This window comes from Liolophura sinensis, chromosome 13, assembly GCF_032854445.1.
Source record: "Liolophura sinensis isolate JHLJ2023 chromosome 13, CUHK_Ljap_v2, whole genome shotgun sequence".
Classification (NCBI taxonomy): Eukaryota; Metazoa; Mollusca; class Polyplacophora; order Chitonida; family Chitonidae; genus Liolophura; species Liolophura sinensis.
In genome coordinates, this window is record NC_088307.1 from 28,237,205 (window position 1) to 28,256,513 (window position 19,309).

Consider the following 19,309-nt stretch of genomic DNA (forward strand, 5'->3'; position numbering starts at 1 on the left):
ACTCCTCAATGGAGTAAAGGTAAACTCACAACGGCAGTAGATGTGAACTCACCATTGCAGTAGATGTGAACTCACCATTGCAGTATATGTCAACTCACAATGAACTCACCATTGTAGTATAGGTGAACTCCCAAATGTCAATGAACTCACCAATGTAGTATATGTGAATTCACAATGAACTCACCATTGTAGTATAAGTAAATTCCGTGATGACCAAGGAATCTCTCACCGATACGGTCGCTGTGAGTTCATGTCCAGCTCATGCTGGCTTCCTCTCCGGCCGTACTTGGGAAGATCTGGCAGCAGCCTAAGGATTGTCGTAGGTTCACCCTGGGCTCTGCCCGATTTCCTCCCAACATAATGCTGGCCGCCGTCGTATAAGTAAAACATTCTTGAGTACGACGTAAAGAAACCAGTCAAGTAAATAGTTAAATATTTATTTACAATGAACTAACGATTGTAATGTCAATTCCCAATGAACTTACCATTGTAGTATAAGTGAATTCCAAATGAACTCACCATTGTAGTATAAGTGAATTCCCAATGAACTCACCATTGTAGGATAAGTGTATTCACAATGAACTCACCATTGTAGTATAAGTGAATTCACAATGAACTCACCATTATAATATAAATGAATTCACAATGACAGCATAGAAGCAACCGATTTTCCATTGCATATACACTATATATATATCTTGCTAGAATCAAGCATTGACTGTAACTGCACGTTTTGTTTGATATTTTTGTATGAGAAGGGAAATTCAAAATCTGTTGGGGGCCTCCGTGGTTCAGTTGGTTAGCGCGCTAGTGCAGCGTAAAGACCCACGAGCCTCTCACCAATGCGGTCGCTGTGAGTTCAACTCCGGCTCATCCTGGCTTCCTCTCCGGTCGTACGCGAGAAGGTCTGCAAGCAACCTGCGCATGGTCGTGGGTTTGTACTGGGCTCTACCCGGTGTCCTCCCACCATAATCCTGGCTGCGGTCATATAAATGAAATATTCTTGAGTAAGGCGTAAAGCACCAATCAAATAAATAAATAAATAGATCAAAATCTGTTGTAGAGTGCTTATTCATCCTTGTTTGTAACGATAAGGAGTTGTGCGAAGTCGAGACTAATATGTAAATGGCGCCTTTATTTCTGATCACCCGCACTGAATACATACCAGTGGTACAAATCTGAGGTTGTGCTGGAGTGTGAGAGTGTGAGTGCTTGTGTGCGAGAGGGTGCGTGTCGGTGTGTGTACGTGCTTGTACATGCGTGTACTTGCGTGTATGCGTGTTATCATCATACCGGAATCCTTTTGCATAAACTTTGCATAGCTTACCTAACATATAATGGAAAATAAATGATCACAGAGTTCGAAGGTTCGAGACAAGCCCTTGCTATCAACATACGTTGCAAAATACAAAGTATTGTCAAACAAGTATATTGTCAGGTAATATTCAGTCTTTATTGAATATTTTCAAGTCTCAGTTTTCCAATGTTCGCTGTGGTGAGTATAAATTATATGAGCAAGTGTTAAAGCAATCCAAAGAAGTTTGAAAACATGCTGTAAAAAAATAAGAACTAAGTTGCACGTAGCCTAAGATATAAATCTTTCGCTCTATATGTTATGGTGAAAAACTGGAAGAGGATCGCATTTCTCACGTAGAATTTCTCGCTAACTTTCGGTCATTCAGCGGAATGTCACGGCATTAAGTGTCGGCCATTAACATCTGGGTAATTAGTGAAGTTGGCCTGCCCATACGGCCGCCGGGTCCTCTCCCGCCAACTGGTACACCTGGCAGTACACATACACCCGCCGAAATATCCAGGGGTGTTCCGCTGCCAAGGTGACGATAAAACTCTCGAGTTCTGGAAGACAAGAAAAATTAATTTATAAGTTTTTCCCGTGTAGTAATTTTTAATTATATATATATATATATATCCTTAACCTACTGAACTTACAAAGAACACCAGGCAGAGTTCTGCTTCTACAACAGTGAAGACCATCGTTCATGTGATAATCCCACTTAGAATTCTATCAGTATCGCGTTTTCTGTCGGGCTATTCGTTTTTTGGTGATACATGAAGATGATCGAGGGACAATCGTAATCAGATTTCTATGAACCCTCTCCTCAGTGGTTTTCTGGTGACATTTGAAGATCGTCGAGTGATATTCTTACCCAAACTACTATGATCCAAGCATCAGTGGTTGTCTGGGGACACATGAAGAAGATAATCATATTCTTACTCAAAGTTTTATGATCCCAGCGTCAGTCGTTTTCCGGTGATACATGAAGAAGATAGAGTGATATTCTTACTCAGATTTCAATCATCCTAGCATTATTCCTTTTGTGGTGATATATGAAAACGGTCGAGTGACATTCCTACTCAGATCTCTATGATCTTAGCATCAGTCGTTTTCCGGTGACACATGACGGGTAATTTTTATACTCAGATTTCTATGACCTTAGCATCAGTCGTTTTCCGGTGACACATGACGGGTCATTTTTATACTCAGATCTCTATGATCTTAGCATCAGTCGTTTTCCGGTGACACATGACGGGTAATTTGTATACTCAGATCTCTATGACCTTAGCATCAGTCGTTTTCCGGTGACACATGACGGGTAATTTTTATACTCAGATCTCTATGATCTTAGCATCAGTCGTTTTCCGGTGACACATGAAGAGTAATTTTTATACTCAGATTTCTATGATTCTAGCATCAGTCGATTACTGGTGGCACACGAAGATGATCGAGTGATATCTTACTCAGATTTCTTTGATCCTAGCATCAGTGGTTTTCTGGTGACACAGGAAGATCGAGTGATATTTCTTCTCAGATTTGCACGACCCTAGCATCAGCCGATTTGTGGTGAAACATATAGATGACCAATTGATATCTTTTTCGGATTTCAATGTTCTTAGGTTTTCTGGTGACACACGAACAAGATCGTGAGATATTCTTACTCAGATTTCTATGTTCCTAGGTTTTCTGGTGACACAGGAAGAAGATCGTGAGATATTCTTACTCAGATTTCTATGTTCTTAGGTTTTCTGGTGACACACGAAGAAGATCGTGAGATATTCTTACTCAGATTTCTATGTTCTTAGGTTTTCTGGTGACACACGAAAAAGATCGTGAAATATTCTTACTCAGATTTCTATGTTCCTAGGTTTTCTGGTGACACAGGAAGAAGATCGTGAAATATTCTTACTTAGATTTCTATGTTCGTAGGTTCTCTGGTGACACAGGAAGAAGATCGTGAAATATTCTTACTTAGATTTCTATGTTCTTAGGTTTTCTGGTGACACAGGAAGAAGATCGTGAAATATTCTTACTTAGATTTCTATGTTCTTAGGTTTTCTGGTGACACACGAACAAGATCGTGAAATATCCTTACTCAGATTTCTATGTTCCTAGGTTTTCTGGTGACACAGGAAGAAGATCGTGAAATATTCTTACTCAGATTTCTATGTTCCTAGGTTTTCTGGTGACACACGAAGAAGATAGGGTGACATTCTTACTCAGATTTCTATGATCTTAACATCAGTTCGTATCTAATATCATCTGTCAGTGAGGCGAAATATTTAGAAACGTCCGGACAACGTTAATATCCTACATTTCAAGAGATTCTGATCTGTGGTTCTGGAGAAGATGTTTTTATTTCTACAACATACTCCAACGTGGCCACCAAGCCATATGACCCAGATAACTCTGATTAGTCCATTCACCTAACAATCAATTTAACAATAACACCCTGCAAAATAATAACAATATCCTCTACATTTCAAATCTGAGCAAATTCTGGTGTGTGATTTTGTAATCTAACAAAGCGGCCAGTCACGTGACCTACATTGGTTTTTTTTTGTATTTCTTGGCCTAACTTTTACATACCTACCACATACTAAACAGGCAGATTCCTGGTAAGCATTGTAGCCTCTGGGGAGAATTTGAGAGCTTAACATTAACATCAGTGTTCTCAGAAAGCTGGAACAGCTAATAAATGTCATGTCTGAAACAGGGAATCTCAGTTCTGCGTAAGTGCCGTGAGCTATATACCTTCTGGGCTGAGATTTCCATCGCCGTCTTCATCAAAGTTTTGGATGAGTTGGTCAAAAACATACCAAGACATCACTTTCAGGCTCCGGAAGGCATCGATTTCGTCAGAGTTGAGAAGTCCGTCATTGTCAGTGTCCAGAATGGTCTGCAAAGCAGCTGCAATGTCTTCCACCTGCAAGGACAGGAGGGACAAACTGATGACTACTAGACAATGTCATACACTAAGATTACTAGGGTAGGAAACAAAACAAAGCAGAATTACTTCCCCTTATGATTACATTGTCATTCTGTTAGGAGGGTAGCATATAGCTTATATAGCCTGCTAGCAATTTGTTAATGGTCGTGGCTTTCTCCCCACCAACACCATATTGCTCGCGAAGGTCGCATAAGTGAAACATTCTTGAGTACGGCGTAAAACACGAATCAAATAAATAAATATATCTTACACTTGCGCAAATCGTGATATCTATGTTATTTTGCATGTAAACATAGTTAAAATATATCAGAATTTTGTCTGACTTGGACAGAACGAAAAGCTTTTGATGCGTGTTACTACCCACTCCAGGGAGGCTATCAAAGTGACAAACTCTTTCTCGATCGGCAATAACAGCTGACACAATTTTGGTCTTGAAAAGTTGAGTATTTTATATGTTGTAAAGAAAGATACAAGCTGCATATGGTCGTATGGCTTGGTATTACGCGAAAGTTAGGGGATATATATTCTGGGAATTGAAGTTGACAAATTTACTGCATAACATAGGTACTGCATACGAGGAATGTGCGCGCCCCTGTAAGCTATAAGAAAGAGTTGTAATTTTGCCTGGTCATCTTCATTGCGATCTCGCCAAGCGTGCTGAAATGATCTCAGACTACTTTGTGTATATTTACCATGGTAAATCCCCAACCATTATCCACTGCCCATTTTCACCAGAAAGAAAATATTATTTATTTGACTGGTGTTTTACGCCGCACTCAGTGATATTTCACTTGCACGATGGCGGCCACATTGTAGTGGAAGAAAACTGGACCGAGCCTAGGGGAAATCCCGCGACCCTGTTCAAGTTGCTGGAAGACCTTCCCACAAACGGCTGGAGAGGTAGCCGGTATGAGTTGAAGAAAAATTAAAGCCTCATTTCCTCAAAACATTATATCTAAGATACTCAAAGAATAAAGATACCCAGGATTATAGTCGGAGGAAACCGGGCAACCGTAAGCACCGTGGAAATCCATGTTGCTGCCAGACCTTTCCACATGACTAATACTAAAAAAGTTTGATATTGTAAGATATGATCACAAAACTTACAGTCATATCCACACGATGTCCGTTAATGTCAAGCAGCATGTCCAGTACTCTTCCCACTTGTATATCCCCTGCGAGACTCACTAACAGAGATGTGGCTCGTTCTAACTCTGAAGACAATACAGTTTCTGGTTACGTTATTTGGACTTATCATCAGAGACTTAGTTTACGTCCTATTATCGGACATAACATTTTGAACGTTGCGCTGCACCTGATGCTTTAGGCAATTTTCCGTAAGTCCTCAGTAAGCTCACCTTCAACAAGCAGTAAATGTGTCAAACGTCACAGAGTGTCAGCAATGCAGCTCTCTGCATTGAACATGTCTTCAGGAACACTTTTTGACTATGTCACTTTGAACAGCTGCCCAACGGTAACTCACCACGGGGAGAAGTATTCACCTGGCCACAGGTGCCCAGCAGTGACTTACCCCAGGTAGAAGTATTCACATAAACACAAGTGCATAAAACTGACTGAGCCTAGGGAGAAGAATGCACATAAACACAAGCGCCTAAAGGTGACTGAGCCCAGGGAGAAGAATGCACATAAACACAAGCGCCTAAAGGTGACTGAGCCCAGGGAGAAGAATGCACATAAACACAAGCGCCTAAAGGTGACTGAGCCCAGGGAGAAGAATGCACATAAACACAAGCGCCTAAAGGTGACTGAGCCCAGGGAGAAGAATGCACATAAACACAAGCGCCCAATAGTGACTGAAACCGGGGAGAAGTATTTACTTGATAGAGACGCCTAACAGTGACTTACCTGGAGGAAGCTATTCAAATGACCACAGACGCCCAACAGTTACTGACACCGGGGAGAAGAATTCAGATGACCACACATGCCCAACAGTTACAGACGCCCAACAGTGACTAAAACCTTCAAGGAAAATTCACATGATCATATATGCCAACCCCGGAGAGAAGAATTCACCTGACCCCAGACGCCCAACAGTTACTGACCCAGGGGAAAGAATTCCCATGACAACAGACATCCTATAGTGACTGGACTCGGAGAGAAGTATTCACATAATCACAGACACCCAACAGTGACTGACACCGGGAAAAGTGTTCACATGACCACAGACGCCCAACAGCGACTGACCCAGGGAAAAAGTATTCACATGATCACAGACACCCAACAGTGACTGACCCAGGGGAGAAGTATTCACATGACCACGGACTCCCAACAGTGACCCAGCCCAGGGGAGAGGTATTCACATGATCACAGACACCCAACAGTGACTGACCCGGGGGAAAAGTATTCGCATGATCACAGACAACCAACAGTTACTGACCCCAGTGAGAAGTATTCACCTGACCACGAACACCCAACAGTGACTGACCCCGGGGAGAAGTATTCACATGATCACAGACATCCAACACTGACTGACCCCGGGGAGAAGTATTCACCTGATCACAGACACCCAAAAGTGACTGACCCCGGGAAAAAGTATTCACATGATGACAGACACCCAAAAGTGACCCAGCCCAGGGGAGAAGTATTCACATGACCACAGACACCCAACAGTGACTGACACCGGGGAAAAGTATTCGCATGATCACAGACAACCAACAGTTACTGACCCCAGGGAGAAGTATTCACCTGACCACGGACACCCAACAGTGACTGATCCAGGGGAGAAGTATTCACATGACCACGGACTCCCAACAGTGACGGACGTCTGTGAAGTATTTACTAGACTACAGACATCCAGCAGTGACTGACCCAGGGGAAAACTATTTACATGATAACAGACACCCAATAGTGACTTACCCATTGGAAAACTACCCATATGATAACAAACACCCAACAGTGATTGACCCCAGGGAGAAGTATTCACATGATAACAGACACCCAACAGTGACTAACTCATTGGAAAATATTTACATGATAACAGACACCCAACAGTGACTGACCCTGGGGAGAAGTATTCACATAATAACAGACACCCAACGGTGACTGACCCAGGGGAGATGTATTCACCTTATCACAGACACCCAACCGTGACTGACCCCGGGGAGATGTTTCCACATGATCACAGACACCCAACAGTGACTGATCCCGGGGAAAATTATTTACTTGATAACAGACACCCAACAGTGACTGACCCCGGGGAGGATTATTCACCTGATCACAGACACCCAACCGTGACTGACCCAGGGAAGGAGTATTCACCTGATCACAGACACCCAAAAGTGCCTGCCACAGGGAAAAGTATTTACATGACCACAGACACCCTACAGTATCTGACCGCGGGGAGAAGTATTGACATGATCACAGAAACCCAACAGTGACTGACCCCGTGGAGAAGTATTCACATGATCACAGATACCCAACAATGACTCACCCAGGGGAGAAGTATTCACCTAATCACAGACACCAAGCAGTGACTGACTTAAGGGAAAAGTATCCACATAATCACAGACACCCAACAGTGACTGACCCCGGAGAGAAGTATTTACATGATCACAGACACCCAACGATGACTGACCCAGCGGAAAAGTATTCACATGATCACAGACACCCAACAGTGACTGAACCCGGGGAAAAGTATTCACAGTCACCCAACAGTGACTGATTCCAGGAGAGAAGTATTCACCTTATCACAGACACCCAACAGTGACTGACCCCGGGGAGATGTATCCACATGATCACAGACACCCAACAGTGACTGACTCTGGGGAGAAGTATTCCCCTGATCACAGACACCCAACAGTGACTGACCCCAGGGAGAAGTATTCACATGATCTTAGACACCCAACAGTGACTGACCCAGGAGAGAAATATTTACATGACCACAGACACCGAACAGTGACTGACCGCGGGGAGAAGTATTCACCTGATTACAGACACCCAACAGTGACTGACCCAGGGGAGAAGTATTCACATGATCACAGACATCCAACAGTGACTGACCCCGGGGAGAAGTATTCACCTGATCACAGACACCCAAAAGTGACTGACCCCGGGGAAAAGTATTCACATGATGACAGACATCCAACAGTGACTGACCCAGGGGAAAAGTATTCATATGATCACAGACACCCAACAGTGATTGACCCATTCGAGAAGTACCCACATGATAACAGACACCCAACAGTGACTGACAACCGGGATTCGCATTTACATAATAACAGATACCCAACAGTGACTGACCCCGGGGAGAAGTATTTACATGACTACAGACATCCAACAGTGACTAACCCAGGGGAAAAGTATTTACATGATAACAGACACCCAATAGTGACTGACCCATTGGAGAAGTACCCACATGTTCACAGACACCCAACAGTGACTGACCCAGGGGAAAAGTATTCGCATGATCACAGACAACCAACAGTGACTGGCCCCAGGGAGAAGTATTTACCTGTCCACGGGCACCCAACAGTGACTGACCCCTGGGAGAAGTATTTACATGACCACGGACGCCCAACAGTGACTGACCCCAGGGGGAAGTTTTCACTTGATCTCAGACACCCAACATTGACTGACGCAGTTAAAAAGTATTCACATGATCACAAACACCCAACGGTGACTGACCCCGGCAAAAAATATTTACCTCATCGCAGTCACCCAACAGCGACTGACACCGGGGAAAAGTATTCACCTGATTATAGACACCCTATAGTGACTGACCCAGGGGAGATGTATTCACATGACCACAGACACCCAACAGTGAGTGATCCAGGGGAGAAGTATTCAGATGATCATAGAAGCCCATCAGCGACTGACCCAGGGGAGAAGTATTCACCTGATTACAGACACCTAACAATGACTGATACAGGGGAGAATTATTTACAGACATCCAACATTGACTGACCCAGGGGAAAAGTATTCACATGACCACAGACACCCAACAGTGACTGATCCAGGGGAGAAGTATTCACAGACATCCAACAGTGACTGACCCAGGGGAAAAATATTTAAATCACCACAGACACTCAACAGTGACTGACCCAGGGAAAAAGTTTTTTACAGACACCCAACAGTGACTGACCCAGGGGAGAAGTATTCACCTGATCATATAAACCCAACTGATCTGACTGATCCAGGGGAGAAGTATTCAGATGATCACAGACGCCCAACCATGACTGACTTTAGGGAACGAATTCCCATGACCACAGACACCCAACAGTGACTGACCCCGGGGAAAAGTGTCCACATGATTACAGACACCCAACAGTGACTGACCCCAGGAGAGAAGTATTCACACGATCACAGACACCCAACAATGACTGACCCGGGGGAGATGTATCCACATGATCACAGACACCCAACAGTGACTGACCCCGGGGAGAAGTACTCACCAGATCACAGACACCCAACAGTGACTGACCCAGGGGAAAAGTATCCACATGATTACAGACACCCAACAGTGACTGACCGTGGGGAAAAGTATTTACATCATCGCCGACACCGAACAGCGACTGACCCCAGGGAGAAGTATTCACCTGATTATAGATACCCAACAATGGCTGACCCAGGGGAGAAGTATTTACATGACCACAGACACCCAACAGTGACTGATCCCGGGGAGAAGTATCCACATGATCACAGACACCCAACACTGACTGACCCAGGGGAGAAGTATTCACCTGATCACATACACCCAACTGATCTGACTGATTCAGGGGAGAAGTATTCACATGATCACGGACGCCCAACCATGACTGACTTTAGGGAAAGAATTCTCATGACCACAGACACCCAACAGTGACTGATCCCTGGGAGAAGTATCCACATGATAACAGACACCCAACAGTGACTGACCCCGGGGAAAATTATCCACATGATTACAGACACCCAACAGTGACTGACCCAGGGGAGAAGTATTCACCTGATCACAGACACCCAACAGTGACTGACCTTAGGGAGAAGTATTCACATGATCACAAACACCCAACAGTGACTGACCTTAGGGAGAAGTATTCACCTGATCACAGACACCCAACAGTGACTGACACAGGGGAGGAGTATTTACATGACCACAGACACCCAACAGTGACTGACCCCGGGGAAAAGTATTTACATGATCACAGACACCCAACATTGACTGACCCTGGGAAAAAGTATCTACATCATCGCAGTCACCCAACAGCGATTGACCCCGGGGAGAAGTATTTACCTGATTATAGACACCCAACAGTTACTGACCCAGGGAAGATGTATTCACATGACCACAGACACCCAACAGTGACTGATCCAGGGGAAAGAATTCACAAACACCCAACAGTGACTGATCCAGGGGAGAAGTATTCAGATGATCACAGACGCCCAACCATGACTGACTTTAGGGAAAGAATTCCCATGACCACAGACACCCAACAGTGACTGACCCCGGGGAAAAGTATCCACATGATCGCAGACACCTAAGAATGTCCTACCCCAGGAGAGAAGTATTCACACGATCACAGACACCCAACAGTGACTGACCCCAGGGAGAAGTATTCACATGATCTTTGACACCCAACAGTGACTGACCGCGGGGAGAAATATTTACATGACCACAGACACCCAACAGTGACTGACCCAGGGGAGAAGTATTCACCTGATCACAGGCGCCCAACAGTGACTGACCCCAGGGAGAAGTATTCACATGATAACAGACACCCAACATTGACTGACCCCGTGGAAAATTATTTACATGATAATAGACACCCAACAGTTACTGACCGTATGGAAAAGTATTTACATGACAACATACACCCAACAGTGACTGACCCCGGGGAAAAGTATTTACATGATACTGTACCCACATGTTCACAGACACCCAACAGTGACTGATCCAGGGGAAAAGTATTTACATGATAACAGACACTTAACAGTGACTGACCCAGGGGAAAAGTATTTACATGATAACATACACCCAACAGTGACTGACCCAGGGGAAAAGTATTTACATGACCACGGAAACCCAACATTGACTGACCCTGGGAGAATTATCTACATGATCACAGATACCCAACTGTGATAGACCCCGGGGTGAAATATTCACATGGTGACAGACACCCAACAGTGACTGGCCCCGGGGAGAAGTATTCACCTGATCACAGACACCCAGCAGTTTCTGACCCAGGGGAGAAGTATTTACCTGATCGCAGACACCCAACAGTGACTGACCCAGGGGAAAAGTATTCACATGATGACAGACACCCAACAGTGACTGACCCCAGGGAGAAGTATTCTCTTGATCACAGACTCCCAACAGTGACTGACCCCAGGGAGAAGTATTCACATGATCTTAGACACCCAACAGTGACTGACCCCGGGGAGAAGTATTTACATGACCACAGACACCCAACATTGACTGACCCCGGGGAGAAGTATTTACATGATCACAGACGCCCTGTAGTGTTGTATAGTTCTGCTTTTAGGTTACGACTATCTTCCCGACCACTTCACGTCTGAAGTCAGCTTGACTCAGGAGTCTACTCGTCGGCAACCTCGCACGACAGTTTGAACGTATGCACAACTGTAGTGAAACTCGGCAACGACTTTGTAGCCGTGGTATTGTCTTGGTTTTGTCGTAATCTAATCGTGCAGCTATCTTGATTCGGTCGTAAATATCGACATTGGCCTCTGCTTGTCCTCATTAAGTCGTGTTATGTCGTGACCTATAGGTCTGTCATCATTGTCTTCTGAAAGCTAAGGTCTCACCCAGAACATCCTGCGCGCATGTACGTAGCCGTGCTTCCTCTATATCCCTCCGGTGCTTCTCCGCAGTGGTATTTGTAACACTTTCAGCAGCACTGCAGACAACCTTGCACTCCATACTCTGAGATGCCTTCAAATTCTATGTTGTCCAAGCAGACAATGTGATGGTGACAACGTGATTTCTGTCTTAAAACAGTCTTGAACTCTCGTGTTCAATCGTGGAACTTTTGATCGCGGAATAACCGAGATGGACAACGGTAACTGGGTCGGGAACACGCGGGATGGTCGTAAATAGTTGGGAATATCCGCGATGGGCAACCACAGCTGGCTCGGGATCACGCGGGATGGTCGTAAATAGTCGGTAATATAGTCGAGGCCAGTAGCAGAGGGCTTGATGGCATGGAATCTTTTCTTGGTAGCAGTAACCAAATGCTTTATTTGTTAGTGAATGTAGGGGAATGGCCAAATTAAGTTGATAAAAGCATATTTAGCTAACTATTTCTAGAACTAACCTTTTCTATGTAATGGTTGCTAAATTACGTATTAACTGCTAGGATCTCTTCTTCTTTAGCTAGGATTTTCTTCTTTAACGGTGTGTATATGAACAACAGTAAAACGTCAGAGCATTTACCTTGGTGCAACACCTTGTCTTGTTCATTGAAGCAGTCGACATTCACATCCCAAAACGGCATGTCTGTTTTTGATAGATTTCTCAGAAGGTCTTCCGGTAATATATTGTTTAGATGGATTACAGTTTTTCAAAGTAAGACCATATGCTAAAAATCTAGACCCTAATCCTTTAAATTGAACACATCCATTACGGATTCTGTGTTCTCTAGCATATGCCTTTGGGTGACTTCCGCACCTTGTAGTGATGGTAACAGGATCACAAATTTGTAAAAGAAAAGGCTGTAAAACCAATACACAAAGGTATAAAATTAAGATTTTTCTGATGTGGAGAATTGATACAATGAAAAAACAAATCAGCCTTCTTAACGTCCTGCATATTTGTATTACGACTGCATTACGAATGCATTATATATGGACATGTTTCCGGATAGTAAAGGATAATAACACTAATCTTTACAAATTAGCGTAAAATCAAAAAATCTAATATAGTCTATTACGTACATAGCATTCTTAAATAAATTACAACAATGCATGGTAATTAATACACAAGTGTGGTCAAATGGTCCAGACCTATGGTCGATGGCTTCCATTCAGACCGGATTGATACTGATAAATAAAGAAAGCTATATTAAACCTTACCACTTTTGTCAGCCGCCCCATTATTGTCGACATCCACCAGGCTTCCTAGCGTCAGTATGTAGCCTTTGGCCTCAGCAGTAGTGCGCTCATTTGGCCCAATTCTCCCCAACTTCGTGTCAACATAATGTCCCAGTTCAGACAACGACACCGTACTATCGTTGTCAGCGTCCAATTCTTGCATAATCACACCGACGAGAGCACCTGCAGGTGACTGAAAAAAAAGCGGATTGATTTATTGATTTGTGAGCAATTGTTGTGATTCAGATAATGATGTAATATATGTCAGATTCGCCATGACACAGTCGGAATATCGCGTTACCATGCGCAGGTATGTACCAAGCCAATGAACGCGTTTTACTAATAACGCGGTAGATCTGAAACATGTAACAGGAACAAAAATGGACGCGTTTTCCTCAAGTTCTTAGCGAAGACCGACCCTGCGAATCCTGAAACCTGATATGTTTGGACGTCAGGAAGCATTTCAGTAAATCCATCAACGATGTGTCCGATCGGATGTGACTTTATTTATTTGTTTGATTGGTGTTTTACGACGTGCGCAAGGATATTTCACTTGCACAAGAGCGGCCAGTATCATGGAAGCAACACTCGACCATCCGCATGTTGCTGGAAGACCTTCCCTCATACGATGGAAGAGGACACAAGCATGATCTGACTTGAACTCAGAGCGACCGCACTGGTAAGAAACTCCTGGGTAATTGTGTCGCGTTAGCGTGCTAAACATCTCAGCCACGGAGTCTCCTATCTATATATTGATTTAGGCTCTGCGGCATATTATTCAGTCTTGCAACCCATCCGAGGCTCGTATAATCAAACACATCGGGCAACTTATATTTAACAGCGTCATAATACAGGCCTACATTTCACGTCCGATGTTAGTTTTTTTTTGTCTTAAGATTGTTCTTCATCAAGAAGTCGTATAATAAAACAGACTCTATTGTTATACCTTGACCGATTGTCGAGATGACCTGAAAAGGTCTACCATCCTAAAGCCCAGCGCTGCTGGAGACGTGAGAAGAACCGTCAGGACTGCCGTCAAGAAAACCAGCGTCATCCTGCTCTTATCGTGTGACTCCTGGCAGAAAGATAACAACACTTTACTTTTCAAAAAAACGTAAATGTCAGACTGGTTTCTCCATGTAAAGACCCAAGCTACGCAAGTAATGCTACATGAGTAAATGTCCTTATTCAGGCCTAATGGTTTAATTCCACTTAAAATCCAAACAAATGTATGTATAATCAAGTGAAACGAGTGAACAAAAAGAAAAAAAAAGAAAAGAAAAAAAAAAAGAACTCCCCCCCGCCGAAAGAAAGAACAAAAACAAAAAAAACAAACAAAAAAATAAAAGAATGTGTGAATGATGCTTGAATGTGTGAATGACGTCAGAATATCTGAGTGATGCCTGAATATCTGAGTGACGCCTGACTGTCTGAGTGATGGTTGAATGTCTGAGCGATGCCAGAATGTCCGAGTGATGGTTGAATGTCCGAGTGATGCCAGAATGTCCGAGTGATGGTTGAATGTCCGAGTGATGCCACAATGTCTGAGCGATGCCAGAATGTCCGAGTGATGGTTGAATGTCCGAGTGATGCCACAATGTCTGAGCGATGCCAGAATGTCCGAGTGATGCCACAATGTCTGAGCGATGCCAGAATGTCCGAGTGATGGTTGAATGTCCGAGTGATGCCTGACTGTCTGAGTGATGGTTGAATGTCCGAGTGATGCCAGAATGTCCGAGTGATGGTTGAATGTCTGAGTGATGGTTGAATGTCCGAGTGATGCCAGAATGTCCGAGTGATGGTTGAATGTCCGAGTGACGCCTGACTGTCTGAGTGATGGTTGAATGTCTGAGCGATGCCAGAATGTCCGAGTGATGGTTGAATGTCTGAGTGATGGTTGAATGTCCGAGTGACGCCTGACTGTCTGAGTGATGGTTGAATGTCCGAGCGATGCCAGAATGTCCGAGTGATGCCAGAATGTCCGAGTGATGGTTGAATGTCTGAGTGATGGTTGAATGTCCGAGTGATGCCAGAATGTCCGAGTGATGGTTGAATGTCCGAGTGACGCCTGACTGTCTGAGTGATGGTTGAATGTCCGAGTGATGCCAGAATGTCCGAGTGATGGTTGAATGTCCGAGTGACGCCTGACTGTCTGAGTGATGGTTGAATGTCCGAGCGATGCCAGAATGTCCGAGTGATGGTTGAATGTCCGAGTGATGCCACAATGTCTGAGCGATGCCACAATGTCTGAGTGGTATCGGGATATCTGAGTCTTGCACCAGTGTCTGAATCATGCCTGATTGTCTGAGCGATGCGAGAATGTCCGAGTGATGCTTAAATGTCTGAGTGAGGCCAGAATGTGTGAATGATGCCCGATTGTCTGAGCGATGCCAGAATGTCTGAGTGATGGTTGAATCTATCGTGTTGCTAAGTCAGCTTATTGATAATGCTCGTAATGCCAGTCGTCGTCGTATATGTGAATTATTCTGGAATACGGCGTTAAAAAACCGAGCAAATAAACAGATAAGACATATAAGACAGATAATATTATTTCATTGTAACAGAAATACAGTACAACAGAATTTCTGTCGAAATTAAGAGATTTTTTTGGAACGGTTTACATTTTCTCTGTGTAGATCTCGTGAGCAATAAAAATCTATCAAAAATGGCGATGTTGTACACCTTGTTTTGTGAATACAGCTTTCGTCGGTTCAAAGTTTTCCTGGAGTTCGATGTATTTTTGAAATACAGGTTCTCTCAAGATGTTTGCAGCAACATGTCTGCAGTCCCTGGTAGGGTGACAAGCTTCCCATCGGGCTCTTCTTTGTTTCCTCACGCCATAATTTTTGTTGACGTTGTATCAGTGAAATATTCTTTTGCACGGCGTAAAACACATTTAAAATAAATCAATAAATAAATGTTTTCTATTGCTAATTAGTATTTCTTCAACACTACATGTTAAATTAACCATCTGAGCCCGGTTGTTCAAAACTGGTTTAAGACTTAATACCAGATTTAACTTTAACCCAAGTTTTCAATTTTGTGCTTAGCCAAAAAAATGTGTGAACATTATAATTATTTATTTAATTGATTGGTGTTTTATGCCGTGCTCAAGAATATTTCACTTATTCGACGGCGGCCAGCGTTATAGCAGTATATTAAATATTAGATATGAACTAAAACTGCCGCTGTTATATTTTGACTTAGTAGAATTGCATTGTCTACGGAATTTGCTCAAAATTTCAATATAAAATATGAAGTAATACCAGTATTAGCTAATACATTTCCGAACAACTTGGTCCGTTTAAAGAATCTAGAGTACGCATGCGCGCAAAACACTCGAAGCTGTATAGCATGCGGAATGAATCTTTAGGAAGAGAAAGCCTGTGAACACTCACCCAAATCAGTGTCTCTCCCAAAAAGAAGCAATTCAGGAGAAGGCTTTGTTTAAACTGACCAGTTCATATATAGTTTGTTTTCATCTAGTTTACTGAGTAGGGTAAAAGCCCATTGATACCAGTAGAGTGCAACGAGCGGCGTAATGCACGCGTGAACTTTCCAAAATTGACACCCACACTGACATTGTTAACCTGTAGATTAGTGAAATGTACGATTATGACTGGCAGTCCAAGGCGCTGACATTTAGTGAGCAGTCCAGGGTGGTGGGAAAGTCGGTGTTTCTCCAAAAGTGTTAGTTCAATCGAGTGTACTTTTATGTCTGATGCTGGGAATTCATGGTGATCTGTCCGCCCTCGCACCATACACTGACCGCCTGGTTGAAGGATTTAACCACATGGGTCACACCAGAGTTCGAACTCGGGTCTCAGCAGCCGAAGTCCAGAGCTCTAACAAACTGGCTAAAGGGAAATACCCAGTAGGTACTGCTAGGATAAACACTGGAAAGCTGCTCCCGTTACACAGGCAAACAAAGTAAATTAATTTGTAACTTAAAATTCTCAGTGTTTAGTCGTATACACATCTGTTTATACTATATGTAACCGTACGTCATATGTGGTGAAGGTCATCAGTAAGTCGGTAAATGTCGGGTCCTTCACCAATAAAACTGATCGCCGTCGATTACATTACAAATTCTCCAGTATGGCGTTAAACCACACTGAATAACTCAACTGCAACTGATTGTTGCTTTATTCGGTGAACTTCGTTTTACCTACATGCCGGTGGTCAACTTCATCGTTGGAGGAAACAACGTCGCACATGACTAATCTTCTGATTCCTCAGCAACTGGTTTCAAACTCGCGCTCTTGTACGCCAAGGAACCATCCAGTAATAACCCTGTATATATTTCGCTCACAAGAATTACTCATTCGTTGACTGATTGTTTGGTTTACGGAAGTTAAAGTTTACTAAGGAACTGAATTGTAGAGTTCATATTTGGTGATATAAACGAGGCAGAAAAACATGGAAGATCCACAAAAAAAAAAACTTGCAAACATTTTGTGTACAAACGCATGCATTTCTATATGTTGTCAACCGGTGTCCGTATCTCTCTGGGTCTCTCTAGTGAAAATAGCTACTGAACAGCAGGCGTGGTTAAAACCGACAAGAACACACGTACATACATTAAGACGTAGTGATTAAAAGCAGTCCTGTACAGGTACACATGTATATACATTAAGGCGCAGTGATTAAAACCAGTCCTGTACAAGTACACATGTATATACATTAAGGCGCAGTGGTTAAAACCAGTCATGTACGGGTACACATGTATATTCATTAAGGTGCAGTGATTAAAACCAGTCATGTACTGGTACACATGCATATACATTAAGGGACAGTGATTAAAACCAGTAATGTACAGGTACACATGTATATACATTAAGGCGTAGCGATTAAAACCAGTCATATACGGGTACACATGTATATACATCAAAGCGTAGTGATTAAAACCAGTCATGTACGGGTACACATGTATATACATTAATGTGCAGTGATTAAAACCAGTCATGTACTGGTACACATGCATATACATTAAGGGACAGTGATTAAAACCAGTAATGTACAGGTACACATGTATATACATTAAGGCGTAGCGATTAAAACAAGTCATGTATGGGTACACATGTATATACATCAAAGCGTAGTGATTAAAACCAGTCATGCAAGGGTATACAGAGCCAATACGCAGTAAAACTATCCGGGATTTTTTGGCACACTGAGGCATTATCATTTACTTGTTTATTTAACTCATGTTTTACGCCGTACTCAAGAACATTTCACTTAAGCGACGGTAGCCAGCATTGTGGTACGGAGGAAACCGGACAGAACATTAATAAAAACTATTGCTTGCATACATATACATGTAAATAGGTGAAGTTGAATACTTTTACCGTGGCAACAGTGGCCCAGTGGGTACCGAGAGAGAATGTCCCAGGAACCCCACACCAATGTGGCGTTTGTAAGCTCAAGCTGGCTGACCCATCGTCCGCGGCCTGGCGGATGGTTGTGGGTTACCACCAGACTTGGTCCGGTTTCCTCCCACCATAACGCTTGTCGTTGTGAAACATTCTTGAATACGCCTACGGCGTATATAATATACCAATCAAATAAATAAACTTGTAAGGAAATAAATATATATCGCGACACCCTCAGAGAATACCACCTGGCTAACAGCAATGGTTGATTATACCAAGCCCTTGCTGACTTCAGTCGAAATATAATGCATAGTTTTTGGTGCTGCGAGTAAGAATAAGGTGGACAAAATTTTCATTTCTAAAGCCGAAAAATAGGACTTACGTCAAAAATGGCTTTGTGAAATCGGCCCCTGCTCTTTACTCAGCACATGGGAAGGCCTTCAGTGTGTGACTGTTACGAATCCGGTCTTTAAATATTGTAGTATATTTTTATATGCTTGAGCTTATAGGGTCAGGCTCATTTTCCCTTCTTTGTACACGTACCCTATAGTCTGTGCCCACTTGCAGGAAGCACTCTTAACGTTAAGAGCACGTAGCTAACACAGCGACGTAATTGCCATGTTTGTTACGTGCTAGCATGAATTG

At 43.2% G+C, this 19,309-nt stretch overlaps 1 protein-coding gene across 1 annotated transcript; it reads right to left on the minus strand.

Annotated features, from left to right (window-relative positions):
• Window positions 1–5,312: 5,312 nt before the first annotated feature.
• LOC135481036 (uncharacterized) lies at window positions 5,313–19,062 on the minus strand. The gene is made up of 4 exons (XM_064760966.1): window positions 19,047–19,062; window positions 14,239–14,367; window positions 13,275–13,485; window positions 5,313–5,461 (listed from the first exon to the last, which is right to left on the minus strand). Exons 2-4 carry the CDS (start codon window positions 14,344–14,346, stop codon window positions 5,313–5,315), a joined length of 468 nt encoding a protein of 155 aa, XP_064617036.1. The 5' UTR covers window positions 14,347–14,367; window positions 19,047–19,062.
• Between the last annotated feature and the right edge of the window lie 247 nt (window positions 19,063–19,309).

Bases quoted from the DNA above. Each gene is read 5' to 3' on its own strand.
- LOC135481036 (XM_064760966.1), bottom strand. From the start codon at position 14,346: ATGACGCTGGTTTTCTTGACGGCAGTCCTGACGGTTCTTCTCACGTCT. The intron at 13,486-14,238 runs GTATAACAATAG...CTTTTTTTTCAG, and splicing joins CATCTCGACAATCGGTCAAG to TCACCTGCAGGTGCTCTCGT. The intron at 5,462-13,274 runs GTAAGGTTTAAT...TATTGTCTTCAG, and splicing joins TGGGGCGGCTGACAAAAGTG to AGTTAGAACGAGCCACATCT.